This window comes from Podarcis pityusensis (genome assembly GCF_964106645.2).
Source record: "Podarcis pityusensis genome assembly, chromosome: 15".
NCBI classification, from domain to species: domain Eukaryota; kingdom Metazoa; phylum Chordata; class Lepidosauria; order Squamata; family Lacertidae; genus Podarcis; species Podarcis pityusensis.
This window is the reverse complement of record NC_138040.1, coordinates 41,889,957-41,912,039: the sequence shown is the minus strand read 5'-3', so window position 1 is coordinate 41,912,039 and position 22,083 is coordinate 41,889,957. Positions and strand designations below refer to the sequence as shown.

At 43.7% G+C, this 22,083-nt stretch overlaps 1 protein-coding gene across 1 annotated transcript in view; it reads left to right on the top strand.

Annotated features, from left to right (window-relative positions):
* Positions 1 to 22,083, top strand: part of DOCK5 (dedicator of cytokinesis 5) — a 148,170-nt gene that overhangs the window by 86,732 nt on the left and 39,355 nt on the right. Inside the window, exons 25-31 of the mRNA XM_080982316.1 lie at positions 1,737 to 1,843; positions 5,212 to 5,348; positions 6,681 to 6,776; positions 9,668 to 9,766; positions 17,506 to 17,600; positions 19,319 to 19,397; positions 21,111 to 21,211. Of these exons, the coding sequence (XP_080838442.1) occupies positions 1,737 to 1,843; positions 5,212 to 5,348; positions 6,681 to 6,776; positions 9,668 to 9,766; positions 17,506 to 17,600; positions 19,319 to 19,397; positions 21,111 to 21,211 (714 nt within the window). The remainder of the gene's footprint in view (positions 1 to 1,736; positions 1,844 to 5,211; positions 5,349 to 6,680; positions 6,777 to 9,667; positions 9,767 to 17,505; positions 17,601 to 19,318; positions 19,398 to 21,110; positions 21,212 to 22,083) is intronic.

The following is a 22,083-nucleotide window of genomic DNA, read 5'->3' as shown; positions in this document are numbered from 1 at the left end:
AGACTCATCAGCAGATTCTTGGATATGGGAGGGGTGAAATCTCCTCATCCTCCTTATTATCGTACCCCACCCATCTGACTGGGTTGCTCCAGCCACTCTGGAAACAAACCATCCCACTGAAACAAAATGGCCCCTTGGTCATGCAATATTGAGTGTATGTTGAAGGGGGGGCAACAGAACAGGTAGGAAATAGTGGGGTGCCTTAATTGGTGGGATGGCTGTGTGGAATCCTGAACAAGAGCACTCCTTTTAGGGGGAGGACAATACACTGCAACATAATGCTTGTTCCTTCACTCTTTGTTTTCTTGTAGTGAGTCAGACTATTGGTCCATCTAATCCAGCTTTCCTCAGTTTTCTTATCTCACTGAAAATGCTGGAGATGGAACCCGGGACCTTCTGTGTCCAAAGCACTTATCACTAAACTATAGCTCTTCAGCAACCATAATTGCCATGGGTTGAATGTACTCTGTGACATAGATGCAGTTTTACATGTGTGGCTTTATGCTGCCTAATTTTGCATTTGTGGTCATCAGAAAGGGGTAGGAGCTATGCAAGGCAGCAGAGCCCATTCCCCTCTTCTCCCTTCTGATGCTTCCCCAAGCATCACATATTTGCAAGCCTGTTTTCACCACCTTGAGGACTAGAAGTGTGATCTTGTTTTTTGAAATGGTAGCTGAATATGAGGCTACTGAATTCTGTGATTGCAGAAATTGTGGGATATGCACATCCCATGTTATGCGTGTCCAGCACAAATTAACAGTAAACAGAAGTGAAACATGTCCAAAAGCAGATATTCTATTGTAAACTGCTTTGTGATCTTTGGATGAAGGGCAGTAATGTAATGTAATTAATTTATTAAAGAAGAAGAAGAATAGAAGATTCAGTAAAAGCAGATGTTTCAAGCAGCTTAGCCAAGCCTGATGTTAAATGAGAAGGCAGAAACCCTTCAAGGTCGCCAGACAATCTGACCAACGTAAACGTCAATTTTTGGTTTAGCAAAAGAGCATAGTAGCTTCTTGAAACCCCAAGTATAGAATGATACATCCTTCCAAGAAGGGGGAGAAGTGCCCCCAACTCCCATAGCTACAGCTCAACAGTTCAAACATTCTAGGTTAACTGTTGGTGGTCTGATGGTGGTCTGCTTAACGGTACATAGAAGACACAATGCAGTAGCGTTAACTGTACACTAGATGGCTAGAACAGAAGAATCTGTGAATGTGTCCAAATAGTAAAATTGGCAAATATTATTAGGATAAGAGAGGGAAGACGAGCTGATAACGATTTTATTGAAAGAGGGAGCCCCCTGAGGCAAAAAAATCATGCAAAAATGCAGAATCATGTACACTGTCCAGGACGTTGTAAAAACACCATGTACCTTAAAAAAACCTGAAATGTAAAACCATGTGCATTCTTTTTTCTTTGTAAATCTGTGCATCACAATATTTTCTGTTACTTGTCAGAATGTCTAAATATTTTTCTAAAAACAAAACAAACTGTACACAAAAATCTTAATCTGAGACTATCTTGCTGCTTTTATTACATGTATGTTGGTTTAAAATTGTCTTTACTGTGTGTTTCTGATTTTCTTTTATGCAAGACCACCAGGAGATGGTTGGACGGATGTGATAGAAATCCTTGTAATAAATAAGCAAATCTGCAGCTGAAGGGAGTGCTTACAATGTTAATGGGACCAAAACCCTTCTCTCTCTCCGCCCCCCCCCCCCCCCGCTTCCCAGTGTCCTCTTTAGCAAGTTCATCCAAAGCATCCCAGATAACCAGCTCGTCAGACAGAAGCTCAACTGCATGACGAAGGTTGTGGACAGTGACCTATTCCGTCAATCTGGTGAGTCTCTCTTTCTCACTTCCCACCCAGTTTTCAGGTACTTCTTTATTTTTATCTGCAACATTTCTATGCAGTTTTCTGGGCATATCACAAATAAAAACAAAGACCATGAGGTGTAAAAAAGGGACATAAAACTTACAATATAAAGCCAAGGGGGGGGGGGGAATAAAAACAGATTAAAGCTCATAGTAGAAGATAACAACAGTGCAAAAGATACTGAAAAGCACTAAGCATTTATGTGTCTCCCTATCTGTCTGGAAAGCCTGGGTATGTAGAACTTGGCTCTGGAGACAACAGTATAGATGCCACATAAGACGTTTTTAGGGATTTTTGGCTAACGCATTGAGACCCAGGGGACCAGTTCATGTAGGGAGCATTGCAGAACTCCTTGGAGGGAAAGTAGAGCATCTGCTTTGCATGCAGAAGGTTCAATCCCCAGGATCTCCATGTGATATCGTGGCACTTTTTATCTATAGTTTATTGGGGTTTGCACATTGTGACAGTAAAACAGTACAGCCTTGTATTCCCTACCCTACTTGATTCCCCTCCTGCCTTCGGCCCTCTTGCCATTTTGTTGATACATTTTCAGTTCTGATGTTCCGTTGGTTGGCATGTTATGCAGTGTTGAGATGCTCAAATAAGGGTTAGGATGAATGCATTTAGATGTAGCCTTAGATGTGGCCTTGGTTGGCTCCTCCTGTCATTGGCTCTGACCTACTGGCTCTCCACCTTCTGTTGGGCTCTGTGCCTTCTGACGCCCCACCAGTCCCAATGGGCACCAACCACACTAGGGGACAGGGTGAGTTTTTTCTTGGTGATCTGATTGCCCTTGGTGTTGCAATGCCCTCTCCCTGATAACATCTAATTGGAACAAGATTAAACTTTCCCTTGCAGCACCTGGGATGACCTTGCATCTGTTTGCTTTGCCTTGCAGAGCAGACCACAGTGCTGGGTTATGCCTCCCAGCTAATAAAGTTTATCTCATTTGCTTGCCTGAAAACAAAGCATTTTGATGGTTCAGTGCTGGTAAATTGATGAAAAAGGAAAATATTTCCTGTTGCAGCCTGACTCGTATTCATGCAAACAATAGTAAATTGTCACACATTGTTTTATTTCAAAATGCTCTGTTGTTCATATTTAATGGTACATTCGTAGCATTTATATTCTGCCGTTTGGATTTTTTGTTCATACAGAATTAATGTATCCTGTGTAGTTTGGTGGTCTGGTTTCTTATTTTGTTAACGAAGGCTCTATTTTAACTGATGATTAGGTTATGAATCACATCTGCGATACGTGAATGGCTCATGGCAGTGGTCTGTTTGCATGAGTCGTGTGATAATGGAGACAGTTAGAGGGCAAGTTTCCATTAGCCAGGAATTGCAGGAATTTTTGCTCATGGAAACTGTATTGCCTTTGAGTCTTCTGTGAGTAAACTCAGATTTGTGAGTAGCCTATTGGTTTGAGCAATTGCTTTGCAAAACTCAGAGCCATTTCAGATCACAAATTAACTCTTAGCCTATCAAAAACAGAATAGACCTATAAAGTCCTGAAATGTAGGCAAGTAGTCAAAACCACACTTTGGTAAATATTGACACATTGCAGTTACACAAAAGCTAGCAGATCCTATGCAGAACAGCTCAAGGCACTGAGCAGAAATCTGTGAAAACTGGGCTGAGTTATGTAGATGCTGATGCATTGCACTGGTTATGTAATTGTTATAAAGCAGCCTTCCCCAATCTGATGCCCTCCAGATCCTGTTAGCCGTTGGCCATACTGGATGGGGATGTTGGGGTTTGTGGTCCAAAACATCGAATCATAGAATTGTTGAGTTGGAGGGGACCCAAGGTTCATCTAGTCCAACCCCCTGCTATGCAGGAATCTTGGCTAAGCCATCCATGACAGATGGCTATCCAACCTCTGCTTATAAACCTCCAAAGAAGGAGGGCCAAGGGAGACCATTCCACTGTTGAATAGCTCTTACTGTCAGAAAGTTCTTCCTGATGTTTAGTTGGACTCTCCTTTCTTGTAACATGAATCCATTGGTTCAAGTCCTACACCCTCCAGAGCAGGAGAAAACAAGCTTCTCCATCTTCCATTTGACAGATAGATGGCTATCATATCTTCTCTGAGTCTCCTCTTTTCCCGTCTAAACATACTCAGCTCCTTCAAGCACTCCTCATAAGGCTTAGTTTCCACACCCTTGATCATCTTGGTTGCCCTCCTCTGCACACATTCCAGCTTGTCAACATCCTTCATCAATTATGGTGCCCAGAATTAGACACAGTATTCCAGGTGTGGTCTGACCAAGGCAGAATAGAGTGGCACTATTACTTCCCTTGATTTGGACACTAGACTTCTGTTGTTGCAGCACTAGCTTTTTTGCTGCTGCATCACACTGTTAACTTGGGTTAAGCTTGTGGTCCACTAAGACCCCAAGATCCTTTACACATGTACTGCTAGTAAGCCAGGTGTTCCCCATCTTATATTTGTGCCTCTGGTTCTTCCCACTTAACCACAGAATCTTACATTTGTCCCTATTGAAATTGTTAGTTTGGCCCCATGTTTCCAATATGTTAAGGTCATTTTGAATCCCGATTCTGTCTTCTGTAGCATTATCTACCCCTCCCAGTTTGGAGTCATCTGCAAATTCGATGAGCATCCCCTCAATTCTTTCATCTAAGTCTTTTATGAAGACATTGAACAACAATGGGCCCAGGACCCTGCAGCACCCCACTTGCCAACTTTTCCCCAGGATGACGAGAAACCATTAATGAGTACTTTTGGGGTTTGGTCAGCCAGCCAGCTACAAATCCACCTAAATGTTACCTCATTCAACCCACATTTTACCAGTTTCTTCTCAAGAATGTCATGGGAGACTTTGTCAAAAGCCTTGCTGAAATCAAGATACACTATATCCACAGCATTTCCCTAATCTACCAAGCACGTAACTCCATCAAAAAAAGAAATGCAATTTGTCCAGCATGAGGGCTTTGGAGGGCTTTTTATAATGAGTGACAAGGTGTGTGTGTGGTGAGGTGTGATGCATAATGGACTATATCAAATTGTCTTGCATTTCTTAGACTTTCTGGAGTGGACTCGGAGCGGGTTAATGCTATCGTAGGGTTGCATCCAGCATTGGTTATACTCAAGAGTTGAGCCACTGAAATTAATGCTCAATTAAAGTGCAAGACTAACTCAATTTAAATGGATCTATTCTCAGTAGAAGTTGATGGGATATAACCCATAAAGTCCCTTTTCTGTTTCTCAACAAATGTATGTTTTTCTGGAAGGTTAATACATTCATAAGTTCAAGCACACACCACCTGATGTGTGGATCCTCTATTATATTTCCCCATTGTGTTTCACAGAATGCCGAGATGTTCTTCTGCCTCTGCTCGTGGACCAGTTAAGTGGTCAGCTGGATGATAATTCCAACAAACCTGATCATGAAGCTTGTTCACAGCTCCTTAGCAATATTCTGGAGGTTTTGGATCGGAAGGAGGTGGTGAGTATCTGAATGACTGTGATTTCTTTATTTTTCAGAAGAAGGACTATTGTCCCAAAGCAATACTGAAGGAGCCCACAACTTAATAGAACAGGTTCTTCTATGCATCTTAGCTGTAATCACTGAATGGCTGAGCAGTGCAGCAGGGAAGGGCAGAAGATCACAGGGAACAGAAGTCAACTCAAGACTATGGAGAGGGAACAGGATCTTGCTTAAGTCATCTGGTGGGCCAATTTAGGCCCCTGGGCAAGAGGTTCCCCATCACTGGATTAGGCCAACACACACAATTTGAAAAATGAGATTAAACTATAGCAATCAAGGACCGACCCGTCAGCACTATATATTTAAAGTGCTATTGTATCACTTTAACAGTTATGGCTTCCCCCAAAGAATGTTGGAAGTATAGTTCATTAAGGATGCTGAGAGATGTTAGGAACCCCCCTATTCCCCTCTCAGAGCTACAATTCCGAGAGTTCCCTGGGGAAAAATGATTGATTGTTAAAGTACTCTGGGAACTGTAGCTCTGTGAGGGTGATGGGGGAGGGTGTCTCCTAACAACTCTTGACACCCTTAACAAACTAGTCTTCCCAGAACTCTTTGGGGTGAGAGGGCCATGGCTGTTTAAAGTGATATAATAGTGTTTTAAATATACAGTGTAGATGTGGCTTTAAAAAAAAGTTAACTTCCTTTGTCAGTGTGATCTGGACTCTCCCTGAGTCCCATTTCAGGTAAGTCACAGGAGAGGATAAGAGAGAAGAGGACAGGAGCAAAGGTTGTTTGTCTTGTTCCTTAGGGATGTGGGAGATATTCAGTTAGGATTTTCATGTGAATCTACCTGATTTGCACTTTCTAAAACACCGTGTGAACCGAAGCACACCTGTCCTTTGAAATTTGCACTTCTCTGGCTTTTGCAGTACAGTTCTTCAACCAAGTAACCTGTGTGAAAGTTTTTCTGTTAGGGGAAGGTGCATATGCTTGGTACATACACTGGTGGAAATGAATAACATGTGAAATGTGTTGCATTTGGAGGATTTGCTTGCAAATATGTGTGCATTGGGCAAAATCACATGCAAAAAATGTGTATATTTGGAGAAACTGTCACTAAACTGTTGATGAATTTTCATGAGGACTTTTGAAAAGAATGAATAAATCTCAAATTGAGAAACTGAATGAAATTGTCTGATTCATCCATCTTTGCTGGTGGCTGAGGACTTCTCTAGAACCTCTTGTAATGAATGTCTAGCCAGTCTGTTTCTCTGCAAGGAGAATCCCTGTGGAAGTTGTTGTGCCAAGATTCTGTCTAAACAGTTTGTGCTTGTTTAATATCCTCAGGGACCCACGGCAGCTCACATCCAGCTGATTATGGAGCGCCTGCTGAGGAGAATAAACCGGACAGTGATTGGAATGAGCAGACAGTCTCCTCACATCGTGAGAGCAGTTCCCTTGACTCTGTGGCTTTTGTTTTCTTTTGTGGCTTTTCTTTTATTTTGATGTGCACGTCCCTTGTTTTGAAACTTCAGCAGTCTGGAGCCTGCCCTCTGGGCAGACCTTTTACTCAATGTGTGACTGTCCTGTTGTGATGTAGTGATGGTTGGCCCACACCTGTGCTCTCATGAAGTGGCCTTTTCTGATGAACCCATGGCAATCATGCATGTTGGCCATCACTGGTTCAGACGTGATGGCCAAACATACCTTGGGCTCACACTCTCCCTACCTTCCTTCCCTTTCTGGTAGAGTTTCCTGTGGCATATATTGTTGCAATTGAAATCATTCAACCCCATTGCAAATCAGGTTTATTATCAAAATTTACAAGCTTTCAGATGTTTGCAATGAGCAAATCAAACAAAAGCAATTGAAATAGTTCAACACAATGCATGCTTTAAGTGGTTTCTCCAAATTCAGCTGAAAATTCAACTTATGCTGACTTCTCCAGTCTCACTATTATTCAACCCCCTAAATAGAATTTCTCACAACAGCACAAATACAACAGGTGTTTTCTCAAGCATACCTGATGTGCTTGAGCTGGAACACATGAGATACCTGAGGTGGCTAGGGGTTTGCTAAGTGTCAGATTTGGCTGCATGTTAGAAGTATGGCTAAGTCAAGAGAATGGTCCAAGAAGGTACGAGAAGAGATCATCGCCCTTCACAAACAAGGAGCAGGATACAAGAAGATAGCAAAGGCACTAGAGACACCGTTGGAAGCATAGTTTGCAAGTTCAAAGTTAAAGGAATAGTGGTTACACTACTTGGATGAGGCAGAAAAAGGAAGTTATCTGTGGCGGCAACCAAACTTCTGAGAAGGCAGGCTGGGGAAAAACCCCGCGTGACTGCAAAAGAGCTGCAGCAAGATTTGATGGCAGCAGGCACTGAGGTTTCAGTGAGCACAGGGAGGTGCGTACTAAATGCAGATAGTTTCCATCCCAGAACTCCAAGACGTGCACCACTACTGACCCAAAAGCACAAGAAAAGTCGGCTCCAGCATGCTCAAAATCAGATAAATAAGCCAAAGAAACCACAGAGGTTCTGTTCTGCGGAGCAATGAAACAAAATTGGAACATTTCTGCCCCATGAGTCAGCACTATATCTGGAGGAAGAAGAATGAAGCCTATGCAGAAGAGAACACCCAGCCTTCGGTGAAGCATGGTGGTGGCTCGATGATGCTCTGGCACTGCTTTGCATCCTCTGGCACTGGAAACTTGCAGCATGTGGAAGGCAGGATGGATTCATTGAAGTATCAGGAAATCCTAGGAGGAAATGTAATGCCATCTGTGAGGAAGCTGAAGCTTGGGTGTCATTGGACCTTCCAGCAGGACAATGATCCCAAGCATCCCTCAAATTCCTACAAGGCTTGGTTGCAGAAGAAGTCCTGGAAGGTTCTACAGTAGCCATCACAGTCACCTGACTTGAGCCCCATAGAAAATCTCTGGTGGGATTTGAAGAAGGTGGTTCCAGCATGCAGACCCAAGAATGTTGCTGAACTGGAGGCCATTGCTCATGAGGAATGGGCTCATATTCCTCAGGAACGCTGCCGGAAGCCGCTGTCTCGTTTGCAGCAGGTCATAGCAGCTAAAGGCTACTCTGCTAAGTACTAAAGATGTTTGCCATGAAGGGGTTAAATAATAGTGAGACTAGAGATGCATTTTCAGCTGAATTTGGGGGAACCACTTGAAGCATCCGTTATGTTGAGCTTTTTGAATTGCTTTTGTTTGATTTGCTCATTGCAAACAGCTGACAGTCTGTAAATTTTGATAATAAACCCAATTTGCAATGAGGGTTGAATAATTTCGATTGCAACTGCAAATTGGTCGGCACAAAGCACAGTTGTCCCAGAACGGAATTGGAATCTATAGTTTGACATGGGTTCCCAATCCTGGGTAGGAGGCAACCTATGGTTCATGGTAAGCTTAGTTTACCAATTTCAGGCTTTGTGACAAGTTACAGTTATTGCAGACTAACTGTGTGAGAGAATCAGAACATGTGAAGAGGGCAGGGGGAGCGACATATGTGAGTCATAGCCCCCGTGGCTAAACCATGATACTGAGCCTGGAACTGGCGGCTGCATTCAGATGTCACAATAAGCGGTGGTTTATCATGGAGAGAAACCTATCCTTGTTTCCATTACGATAAACCATGGTTCTTTGAGACACCTAAGCACAGGTATTCAGCCCCAGTACCAGGTAAACTGCATTCCTCCCATGTATACTTATCTCCCCACCCCCCGCAAAACTAAGTAAGTTGCTGGATTTCCAAGAGACCAAATGTCTCAGGTAACTTCTCATAACACAGTTGTGGGGCCTGGACAACAGTTTTGAGTTTTCAAGAAGCAAAGTTACAACACATGCTGAAAAAACCAACAAACCTAAAAGTGGCTACAAAAGTAAGCCTTGGCAGAACAGAAACTGCTGGGGACGTTCTGTATGTCTTCAGAGCAGCTTCACCACCCAGGCCCCATACAGACGTTTGAGCTTCAACTCTCATCAGCCCCTGCTAGCACAGTGCTGGCCAAAGTTGATGGAGAATTCTCATCCAAACATCTATAGGGCCCCAGGGTGGTGAAGGCCGATGTTGACCAAGTGTTTGGGGTGGTGAATGGTTTGCATTTTCTTCCCCCACCCCATCTTTCCCCCCAATCAGCTTTGAGAACTGATTTGTATTGCTTCACATCTTAAAAAGAGCCCTGCTGGATCAAATGAAAGCTCCATCTTACCCAGCAACTTGACGCTTTTGTGAAGCCCACAAACAGAACCTCATACCATTTTCAGTCCCTTCATCTTCTCACATGTGCTCATTTGACAAAGGCTTTGTTTTTGTTTGCAGGGTAGCTTTGTCGCCTGCATGACGGCCATCCTGAGACAAATGGACGACTCCCATTATACCCACTACATCAGCACGTTCAAAACCAGACAAGATCTTATTGTAAGTCTGACTGCATTTTGATGTGGGAGGAGGATGTTACGAAGCTCATGCATAGTGGGTCTCTAATCTTTGTCTTTTGAAAACTGGGTCCTTTTCCTCTGTGCAGCACCCTGAGTTGTGATCAGAGGTGCATATTTTCTAAGAGATACACAGTGTGGTGGTTGGTTGAGTTTAACTGCTTAAGAATCTCAGGTTTCTTTAAACAAATAGAAAAAAGATTAAAGTCAGGTTTCTAATCCATTAAAGTTATGTAAATATGCTTTGAAAGTATGTGAGTCACACCTGTTGAAATTGCAGGAACCAGGAGGCATAGCTGAATAAGATTTCTCAAGGCCTAGAACGGGGTCGGCAATAGCAGAAGGTACCAGACTCAGCCCTGATTGGAAAGACCTTAGACAGATGCTGCCAGTCAGAACAGACAGTACTGAGCTAGATGGACAAATAGCCTGTAAGAGGCAGCTTCTTGTGTTCCTAGCCCCTCTCACACAACTAGCAGAAACAAAATAAACTCTGCAAAATGCTTTACGCAAATATGACTGATTTCATTCTCTGGTTTAATACTGGTCTTCCTTTCCTTTCCTGCCTCCTGATCCTTTGGGGTATCTTTCATTCAGTCTTTGGCTGGCTCAGGGCCTGAGAACTGTGGCATGGAAAAACCAGTAAGGAGAGCAGTTTGGAGACTGGCATATGTTTATGTTCACTGGGTGGGGGGAGAAACTGGGGAGAAACTGGGAGTGGCGTTCTGTCTCTTCCACCGTGGAGCTCTGCCAAGAGCTCGAAGGGCTTTGACTTTATTTGGTCTGATGGGAAGCTGGCAAATTTTGAGCCATCAGGGTTGGCTTCCAGAAAATGAAGTTGTGTGTTTATTACTGTAAGGCCATGTGATCCGTTTGCAACCAAATCCCCAGGCCATTCAGATCTTAAAAGCTGTGTCTGTTGAGGTTTTCATTTCAGAATTTCCGCATTCATCTCGAGTTACTCAAAAGCTCCTTTAGTGTAGAAGATCTTAGAAAACCGTGTGGGAAGCTCACTTGGGAAAACTCAAAGGCTGCCGAGGAGGGTTTTATTGCAACCATTTACAAATATATCTGATGAGTTTGGCTCCCAACATTTGCCCTTCAAGTCAACTGCAATGTTTGGGTTCACTTTCCCATCAGGCACTATTAAAAGTTGCCTTATATCACTCTTCCCCAGCATGGTGCCCTCCAGCTGTTTTGCACTACCACTCCCATCAGACACAGCCAGCATGACTGTATATACCATATATAAGTATTGTAGCCAAGAAACCAGTTTTAAAAATTTGTTGGAGCCCTTTTTATTTGTTTAGCATTGAATTTATATCCCACCTTTCTTCCAAGGAGCTCAAAGTGGTATATGCTGTTCTCCACCTGCCTATTTTACCATCCCAACAACCCCATGCAGTCGGTTAGGCTGAGAGACTGAGCCAAGGTCGCCCAGTGAGATCATGGCTAAGTAGGGACTGGAACCCTGGTCCTCGCTGAACAACTACTATACCACACTGCAAGCCAGTTTCATACTAAATCACACACAACCTTAACAATTGAAATCTTTTTAGTAGCCCCAGGACTTGCCAACAAGTCAAGCTGTAAGGTGTAAAAAGAAAAGTAAAAGGTAAAGGGACCCCTGACCATTAGGTCCAGTCGTGGCCAACTCTGGGGTTGCGGCACTCCTCTCGCTTTATTGGCCGAGGGAGCCAGCATACAGCTTTTGGGTCATGTGGCCAGCATGACTAAGCCGCTTCTGGTGAACCAGAGCAGCGCACGGAAACACCGTTTATCTTCCCGCCGGAGTGGTACCTATTTATCTACTTGGACTTTGACGTGCTTTCGAACTGCTAGGTTGGCAGGAGCAGGGACCGAGCAACGGGAGCTCACCCTGTTGCGGGGATTCAAACCGCCGACCTTCTGATCGGCAAGTCCTAAGCTCTGTGGTTTAACCCACAGCACCACCTGCGTCCCAAAAAAGAAAAGTAACTTGATGCAAATTACTTCTCACAGTGGCAGTAACATACAGTTGCCACAATCAAGATATGGGTCATGTTACCAACAAAATCCAATTACAAATCTCAATTTTATAAAAGGTATCAGTCAGATATGTCCATAGCTCAGTTGGTTAGAACCTGGTGGTGATAAAGCCAAGGTTGCAGGTTTGATCCCCGTAAGGGACAGCTGCATATTCCTGCATTGCGGGGGTTGGATTAGATGATCCTCAGGGTGCCTTCCAACTCAATGATTGTATGATTCTAATTCCAGGTCACCCACCCATTATTCCCACACAGGTTTGGATTTTATTTTTTAAGTAAAATGGAGTAATAAGGGAAGGGTGGGGAATCAGCCAAGGACAAATGCAGAGTCACTTTTGGAATTACTGTTTTATAACCCTGCTTCCAGACCTGGCCAGAGTGTGCAGACTAATTTGCAACCAAGTCTTCAACCAAAGCAGGTCTCCCTGTTGCTCAGACTAGCAAGCAAATCTTTCCCAGAAGCCTTCATTCACTGGTCAAGTATGTCATCTGACCTGTGCTGACCATTGATAGAAGGAGGTTTCCTTGGCTGATGTTGCTTTTCTCCCTGTAGTTCCTTATTTAGCCAGAGCAGGGTTACTGGTGCAAAGCCTAAATCCCCTTCTGCCATTTCTTGCATCATCAGCTGAAGACCCCCTGCAAGGCTTCAGTCTTGACTGACAACCAAAATTTGTACCTAGGTTGTCACACTTGCCACACCTCTCTCTGTTTCCATTAGTCACTTTTCTTCTTGGAATGTTCTTAGTTGCTTAAAATGTTTATATGCCTCTTTCTTTTAGCAATAGTTCAGATTACATTTGTTCTGTTGGGGCACGGGTAGTTCCTTAATGGGTATTTATTACAATTGCATATTGGTCAAGAGGAGCTGCTAACATTTGGCAGTTGTTCCTTTGATTCCAGCACCCTAGATCTGCTGAGAAATGTTGCCATCTGCAGGAAGCAGGAATTCCTGAATGTTTGAGCTGTGTGGTGTTTGTGCATATGTGCTGATCAGGTGAACAGACAAAAATCAACAGCGTAACATCCAGATCCTACCCATGGGTTGTATCTGATTCCAGTCCTACTCAGAGTAGACTCATTGAAATTAACAGATCTGGTTCAGTTAGGCCATTAATTTCAATGAGTCTACTCTGAGTAGAAATCAGTTGGCTACAACCCCATGTTTCCTGGGCAGGAAAACCTCACTCAGTCCAGTGGGACTTATTCCCTTGCCAGTGTGCATAGGATTGTGACCACAGATTAAGAAATTCTCTCCAAGCAAGTTTTGCAGAGCTACCTTTTTCAAGCAGCTGTCTTTTATCAGTGAGGGGTTAGCATGATCAGAGAGGCCAATGTCTAGCTCATCCTTTTGCACTTAAGCAAGGTGATAAATCTTTAGTTCCTTGGGTCAATTTTCTTTTGAAGAAAGGCTGAAGGATCATTGATTGATGTCACCATTTTGGAAGCGTCAATACATGGCATGTCTTGAACCTGGGAATGGTTCATTAAATCAGCCATGTGACCTGTACTTTCTCCAGTCATGACTTAAATAGCTGTGATGATTCTAGAGCAGATTTCTGGAACCTGGTGCCCTCCAGATGATTTGGACTCCAACTCCCATCATCCCTGCCAGCTGGGGCTGGTGGTAGTTGGAGTCCAACTGGAGAGGATCAGGTTGGGGAAAGTTGAACTTAAGCCACTAAATGTTGGCCATTTCGAAAGAAACGTTTTGAGTCCAAAACATCTGGCGGGCACCAGGTCCAGTCTATTTCGTTCACAATCCATTTTTAGCAATAATAAAAACAATAATAATAGCTTATGAAGGAATAGGTGTGTGTGTACTGGGGGCACTTCGGGATTACTGTTAGTTAAGACTCAGATTGCTTTGGTGGTATGGAGTGCTTTCCATCCACTTTGACTAATGGCTCAGCTGTGACCCTATATGGACAGGAATAGCCTGATTTCTGTTGTCTGCATTCTGGTAGCCTCCAGATTAGATTACTGCAATGTGTTTTATGCGGGGCTGCATTTGAAGACAGCACTAGTAACCATTTAGTTTCTGAGCCAAATTCAAAGCTGGCTTTGACCTATAAAACGTTATGCAACTCAGGAACCAAGTACCCCAAGGATTGGCTCTCCTCACATTAACCAAGATCCTTCATTAATCAGCTGAAGCCCTAATCTGTGTGCTGCCTCCAAGGGAGGCCCAGAGGGTAACAACACAAGAACAGACCTTCTCAGTGGTGGCTCCCTCTTTGTGAATTCTCTCCCCAGGCAAGCATGAGTGTCACCATCACCAGGCCTCTTGACCTTCCTTTTCTGCTTATCTTTTAGTGGGGCTGAACTGGATCTATTCTTTCTATATGTTATTGAGCATTTTGTGTAGATTCTAATCTTGTTTTTACACTTGCTTTTAACGTTTGATTTTGTTAGTTGCTTTGAGCTCAGCTTTCTGAAAAAAGCTGTTTTGCTGGCAATGTGACAGGGAAAGAAATTCACTCTTATCAGGAAGACAAGATGCACTTTGCTGACTCTCCAAATCAAGCTTGGACACAGTAAAATAATAGTAACCAAGTCAATATACACACAGGGTTTTTTTAAAAAAAAAATCTCTGGGAAAATTTCATTCCTATATAAAATTAACAACCATTCACTTATAGGTCTTCTAGTCCAGACATGGGTCCCCTACGTCTTCGGGTTAACATTATTAGTCTGTTAATTCTTATCTCTGTGGTGCCCTGTGTCAGCTGGAATTCTGTACATCAAGCATTGATTTGATAAGGCTTAGCAATACTTCCCTTAGCAAGCAGCCATCCCCATTAATCCTTCTGAAACAATTTCATTTTCCAGTTCTGTAGCAGTGCTTTGATCCCAGCCATATACCTTTTTAATGAATGACCACCTTATGAGGATCCCTGTGTCTTCTCTTGGGATCTACGGTCTTGCTTATTTATTGTTTATTTACAGTATTTATAGCTTGCTCTTTACTGAATATTTTCAATACTAGAGTGGGGAACAAAGTAATAAGCAGAGAAAAACAGTATACAAAATCATGTAAACAGGTCCAAAGAACAACAATGTCATAATCCAATCATAAGGTAAATCAGCATGACTACAGTAACAAAAAAATAAACAAATGTAAGATATTCAAACAGAATTAAATAGAATAAACCACTCATGGTCTTAGAAACAGTTCCCAGCCACTGTCTCCCCCTGTCTCTCTCAAACACTGACAGCAGCCTTATTGTTGGGCTGCTCTTTAAAAATGAGCCAACCAATGCGTTGGATGTAGTCATGTTTTTAACATACTGTGTTGACTGGCCTTTGGTTGATCTGCATGTTGACAGCAGACACTGTGTGCTCGGTCCAGCCACACACAGGTACCATGTATACAAAGGAACTTTTCTCCATCAGAGTTGCTGCATTCTCTCATAGGCAGCTTTCCAGGGGCTGAATGCAGTTGTGAGGGCAGCCGGGGGTGGGGCTGGAAAAAACTGCTGGTGTGACCCTTAACTTTGAACAGTAGGCTACATTGCAGTGCTGCAAAAGTGCAAGGTTTCTGCACTGAATACTCCCCATCCTCCATCCAGGCAAGCAGAAAGCATTGTCACAGTTCAAGGACTTTTCCCAGCCAGGCAAAAGCACTCAGAACCTGTGAATGGTGTAGCTTGGGGAGGAGAGATGACCATAGAATCATAGAATTGTAGAGTTGGAAGGGACCCTGAGGGTCATCTAGACCAACCCGCTGCAATGCAGGCATCTCAGGTAATGCATCCGTGACAGAGGGCCATCCAACCTCTGCTTAAAAACATCCAGTGAGGGAGTCTGTTCCACTGTCAAACAGCTCTTGCTGTCAAAGAGTTCTTCCTGATGTTTAGTTGGAATCACCTTTCCTGTACTTGAATCCATTGTTTTGGTTCTTACCCTCCAGAGCAGGAGAAAGCAAGTTTGCTCCATCTTTCATGTGACAGCCCTTTAGATTTCTGAAGATGGCTCTCATATCTTGACTCCTGAAGGTCAGGTAGAAACTGTATTCCCCCCCCCCCCCATGCATGCACACCACACACACACACACACACACACACACAAACACACACACACACACACACACACCTATGCTATAGGGCCTAGTAGAACCTTTCTCTTCCCGCCCCCCACATGCTCACTCCATATATATATACCAGACTGTTTGAGAGAATTGGGAGTGTGGGGCTTGTGGGGGCCTCTTGCCTTCCCATGCAGTCCTTCTCTCCAGTCAAGGAATATAAGCTCTCAGATTGTATTCCTTGACCTTGAGCAAGGGTAGGGTGCTGGCTAGATGCACACATCTAAGAGAGGCGCACACAGGCCCGACATTCCTCTAATGGCCTGGCATGGTGCCTGCCCAGGTGCCTATGCCCACATACCCAAGGGGAGAGGAGTCGGGGCTGGGAAATTGGCTGAGGTTCTCCTGTTATGGACCAATGCACAGCCCCATCTCCGCTGCGTTTTAAAACCAAGCAAAATTTTTCCCAATGCACCACAGTGACCCAGTGGCAGTGCAGATGTTTGACTCTGACCTGACTGAAGAGTTTTGGCCCACAGATGTGCAGTGCCACAGATAAAGCGGCCATTTCCTCTTTCCTCCTTAGTTCTTGGGGCAAGGAATATTGGGAAATTGCTTGGCAAGAGGAGGGCATCTTCCTGGTCACATGTTTGGCGTTGATGGCACCCAGGGGAGCGTGCTGGAACACAGCTGTGTGACCTTTGCAAATGTGTGGTGCTTGGCAGTGTTGGGAGACAACCCTCCCTTTTTTACAGGCATCCTGCTTGGTGTGCCCTTGCTCTGGGGATCTTAAGGAGCACAAATGGAGACTTTTTGTGATCTTCCTGTTTTGGCACGGAGTAGGCAAAGGCAGCCAGCTGTCTTTTGATTTATTTCAAAATTGTCAGTTTACTACAGGGAGTGTCCCTACTACTGTTGGAGTCTCTGGGTAGTATCCAGTGTTAGTCATACTCAGAATAGGCCGCTTGCAATTAATGGACGTGACTAACTTAGGTTCATTCGTTTCAGTGAGGCTACTCTAAGCAGAACTTATTTTGAAGACAGTCACCTTTCCTAATGGCATGAAATCCAGTTTAGTTTGCAGTGCAAAATCTTTGACTTTTTAAAAATCTTCTTTTGTGGCAAATTGCTGAGGGTAGTGTATAGGGTCCCATTCCCTTTACCCTCACAACACTCTTGTGTAGTTTTGGCTGAGAGGGACTGGCTGTTCTGAGGTCCTTGGGGTTGAGAAATAAAATGGACTATCCTGTATAAGAGCATGGGCAGCTGACCAGAATACTGAACAGAAGCACTCCATGCTGCAACATTTTGCTGCAGGCCCCACTACCTAAGTACGCATAAATGTATCCACAAAGCCCACACCTTGCATCTCCTTGGGGGACCTTGAAGTACGCAAGCTCTTTTTCCTGCACATTGACCAGCCCATCATAACAACAAGCATGTCACTACTATTAAAAAGTAATTTTGTTATTTTCGACCGAAAGACAGGTCTGTGGAATAAAACCTAGAGATTTACAGGACATCTTTCCCTAGATTTGCTATCACGATGTCTTTTCCTGGATTTGGATTCATCTCCATTCTTTTGAGATGTACAGGAATTTGTCCGCTGGTATAGATGCTGGGCTTATATAACTCCCTTCATTCTTTTTTATTGTTTTCTTTGCTTTATAGGATTTCTTGATGGAAACCTTCATCATGTTTAAGGATCTGATTGGCAAGAATGTCTATGCAAATGACTGGATGGTCATGACTATGACACAGAGCAGGTAAAAAGTCTGTTCCCATACTTGATTTAGATGTCGGTCCCCCCCCCCCCCGCCCAAGATGGGAACATGGGGCTTTAATTTATTCGTTTAGCGCAGCGCATAAAGCTGTGACTTTTTTCACGTTCATAGAAGCCATGTTAGAAATGCTTAAAGATTTAATCTGAACTTAAGAATACTCTCATATGTCTCTGCCACATGTCGCCGTTTTGCCACTCACAGAGGTTTGACTAAGTCAGGGATGGAGGGGCATAAAAGAGCTGTGAGGATATGTGGGGCTTGAAGGAGCTGTGAGCCAATGGGGTGGGGGGTGAGGTGTAAAGGGAGTGGGTGGGGCTTGGCAAGGGGGGTGACGGACAGCTGAGCCAATCCAGAATCTGGTGATGCAGTGCCTCGGAATTCCACCAGAGGGCCGGAGCCTCTCTCTGATTGGCTACCAAGAGGGGAGGTGGAGCCAGCGCTTTGGGAGGGAGAATAAAAGGAGCCATTTGTGAGAGAGGATTCAGATGGGGAGGTGGATTGAGGGAGAGAAGGAGAGTATGGGATAGTCAGTTCTGGTCTCTATGCAACAGCCACTCTGAGAAAAATATCTCCAGTTAGAGAAAAGAGCCTCATAACTTAGATAGGAAGACATTGTGTGGTGTCTTGGGAGAGTATTCAGAGAGGAGTGAACTGGGGGACTGAGTTGGGGAAGGAGAAGCTGTGAGGACACCGTCTCCTTGGGTCTCATGTCAGTCAGGAGGAGAGAGATCTTCTAGGAAGAGAAGAATCCAAATCCAGTCACAAGGGGTGGGGGAGATCCTGTTATACCTCTAGAGGTACCTCAGGAGCGGGAGTGAGAAGAGTTTGGGGAACAGACAGAAGGTTCCACCTTCTTTAAGAACCAATGTATTACGCTGTAACATCTACACAACAACTAAGTTAAAAACTGAAGTGAAATAACTGGAAATATGCAGTCTAGAAACCTGTAACATCTGAGGAGTAATAACTTAAAATAAGCAACTGAAGTTTAAAAGAAGTTGTGCATTTACTACCTTATTTAGAAGCCTGTAATATCCACTAGATTTGGTATAATTATTAGTAAGTTAACTGTTCCCCGAAATAATTTTATCTCCTTAAACAGCATTTGTTTTTCCAGCTTTGTTCTACGTAATAAATCTTTGTTACATGTTCATCTGCTTGAGTGTTCCAGGTATCAAAGTTTTACCTCACACAAAAACTACAAGTTGACCCATGGTGATTATAGAGTGTGCAGAGGGGGTTTGCCACAATTGGTGGTGGAGGTGGAATTGCCGCGGGGGGGGGGGTAGACGTTCAGCTGGAGGGTGAGGAGTAGGTGGGGTTGGTGAGCAATGTGAGCAGGTTGTGCATGCTACACTGATATTTTACAGGTGAAACTCAAAAAATTAGAATATTGTGGAAAAGTTCATTTATTTCAGTTATTCAACTTAAAAGGTAAAACTACCTTTGTGTGTGTGTGTGTGTGTGTGTGTGTGTGTGTGTGTATGTATATATATATATATATATATAGATATATTTAATAAATAAATAAAAATGACTGATTGACACCATTACTTGGGAAAATGTGTAAGGCAAATCACATCAAATATCTTGCAAATGCCATGTGGGCCACCACCTATTATTTTTTTACAGGGATGGGAGAGAGATTTGAACCTCTCTTTTTTGACATTTTCTCATCTGTGCTGACTTTACTTTTCCAGGATTTTCCTCCGAGCCATAAACCAATACACCTCTGTGCTCAACCGCTTCTTTCTTGATCAGGCAAGCTTTGAACTACAGGTAAGGATGAAATGCAGTCCTGCTTTGATCATGAATGCTAAAAGTCTGAACCTGCAAACACCTCTTGTAAAAGATGTTGGCGATGGCCATTTGAAATTGGATTCTCAATCAAAAAAAGGTGCCAAGGTTGAAAGGTTGGATGATATTTAGCTGTTTGGTTCAGAAAGAAACACCTGCCTGAAGGTAGGGATGGAGGAAAACTTTGATTTGTCCAGATCTTTAAATGGGACTGACCTAATTCACACCTCCCAGACCAATACATGACTTTGAACAGCTGGTACCCTAATCTTAGGGTTGTGGGTTCAACCCCACATTGGGCAAAAGATTCTTGCATTGCAGGGAGTTAGACTAACCTTGGGTCTCCCATCATCCCTAGCTAGCAAGTGGTCAGGGATGATGGGAATTGTAGTCCGAAAACAGCTGAATACCCAAGGTTGGGAAACACTGGACTGGATGACCCTTGTGGTCCCTTTCAACTCTACAATTCTAGTTCTGATTTCATACCTCTAACTTTTGTGATACAGTTTTCAGCTCAAAAACATAGCAAAATGTGTATTTTTATATTGTATTTATTTAGACAGTTTCTATGCATGTACATCTGTGTGTGTGTGTGTTTAAAGCAGGATATAACTTATTTTAAAACTTCATAAATTTAAAGATCTAATATAAAAAAATACCAGGAAAAGTCCGCATAATGGAAAACCATGATTATTTTATTTATTATTACCACATTTATACCCCTTCTTTCCTCCAAGGGGCTCAGGATGGTGCACATGGTTCCACCCCCCCCCCATATTATTAGCAGAACAGTCCCATGGGGCAGGTTAAGCTGAGAGACAGCGACTGGTTCAAGGCCACCTAGTGAGCTTTATGACCAAGTGGAGATTTGAACTCTTATCTCACAGGTCCAGCAATCTAACCACTACACCATGACTCTTAACTAAATAACAGCTAAATGGAGCATCAGGAAAAAAACAATATACACAAGGCCGGACCTTGGTAATATGGCCCCCTGTGCAAGGCCAAAATCTGATGCCCTCCAGCCCTCCCCTCTCCAAAACTAAGGGAAGCACCATGCTTTGGGAAGGAGGCGTGAGGCTCTGGCAGGGTGCTAGAGCCCCCTGCCTCCTTCCAAAGCTGGGTAAGTGCTAACTAGGCTTTGGGAAGGAGACGGGAAGGCGCCCCATGGCCCCGGTGCCCTGTGTGGGGAAACCAGTCGCACTGCCCTAAATCCGCCTCTGAATATACATGAGAATTGATTCTAAAGAAATACAGTGGAAGCCCCACATTTTAGCACAATGTAAATAACAAATCCACAAAAGAATAACAACTGAAATATCAACTTTTTAAAATAATGCCATTAACAACTAGGCAAAAGGGAAAAAATAACTTGCTCTTTTTGGCCCACCAATCACTCAGCTGAACAAGCCAATCCCTTTATATTTCCAAGCCCCTACACAACAATAAACACAATTTAATTACAACTAAAATGCTGCTCAGTTCCACTCAAGCATATCTTTACATTATCAGCACACTCGCAACCAGCTATAAACCAATATACTCAAACAGCATGACCGCTGGTTGGGAATGATGGGAGCTGTGCTTAAGCGGCATATGGCTGCCCTGACAGCTTCCCCATCCCTGCTCAAGGTCTGAGACTTGTGACATCTGTCCTGTGCAGTGTTTCAACCATGTTCTTCCTCTCCTCCACAGCTGTGGAATAATTACTTTCACTTGGCAGTGGCCTTTCTTACCCACGAATCTCTCCAGTTGGAGAGCTTCTCCCAGGCTAAACGGAGCAAGATAGTCAAGAAGTAAGTTTTCATGTGAGTTTCTCCCCACTGTTGAACTTACTGGGGACACATTTTGCACTTTCAGTTGCATGTATTGAAGGAGACAGATGTATCTATAAACGTGTGGCGAATATGTCCCAGGGATCTTTGTCCAATTGTCACTCTCCAATGTGTATCCGCTGTGGTTTTTATAAGCACAAGTCATGCCTTCAGGCTTTATGGTAATTGCTTTCCACTTTCTACTGCTCCTCTCTCTCTGGATCCAGGATACACAAACCTTACTTGATCAAATCAGTTTTAAAAATTAAATCCAGTAATGACCAGTGCTTTTAGGACAGGGAGAGCAACAGTAGGTGGAGCCTGGGCCACTGACAGGCAGTGTCATTTTGTCCCCATTCTCCTCCCTTCTGAGTTTTACAATGGGCAAAACTGAGAATGAGGCGCAAGCTGCCAGGCAGGGCCACCCGCTATCCTGGTTGGCAGTAGGAAGACAGGCGGGGGGCTGGCTGAGAACAGGCTGAGGTTGATGGGGCACTGCCCCATTTCCTCTAATGAACCAGCCACCACTGATTAAATCTGTCTACATTTGCATATGACTGCAATAGTTTTGAAGAAAAAACACATGCTCACATTGCTTTTGGTGTCTGCCTATGTTGCAGCAAGTGCCATCTTAGAAGAGGCATTCTCTTCCTGTGTTTGTAGAAGTAGGGGTAATATTTCTTCTAAAACGCCACCTGCCACTTGCAGTTTTTACAAGTAAAAGCAGTGTTTGTTTTTAGAAATGGCTTGTCTGCAGATAGTACATATCTGAATTGATCCAAAAATGGGGGGGGGGGGTGCCTGGTGCCAACCTGGTGCCCTCTAGGTGTTTTGAAGGTACTGTTCCCACCAGC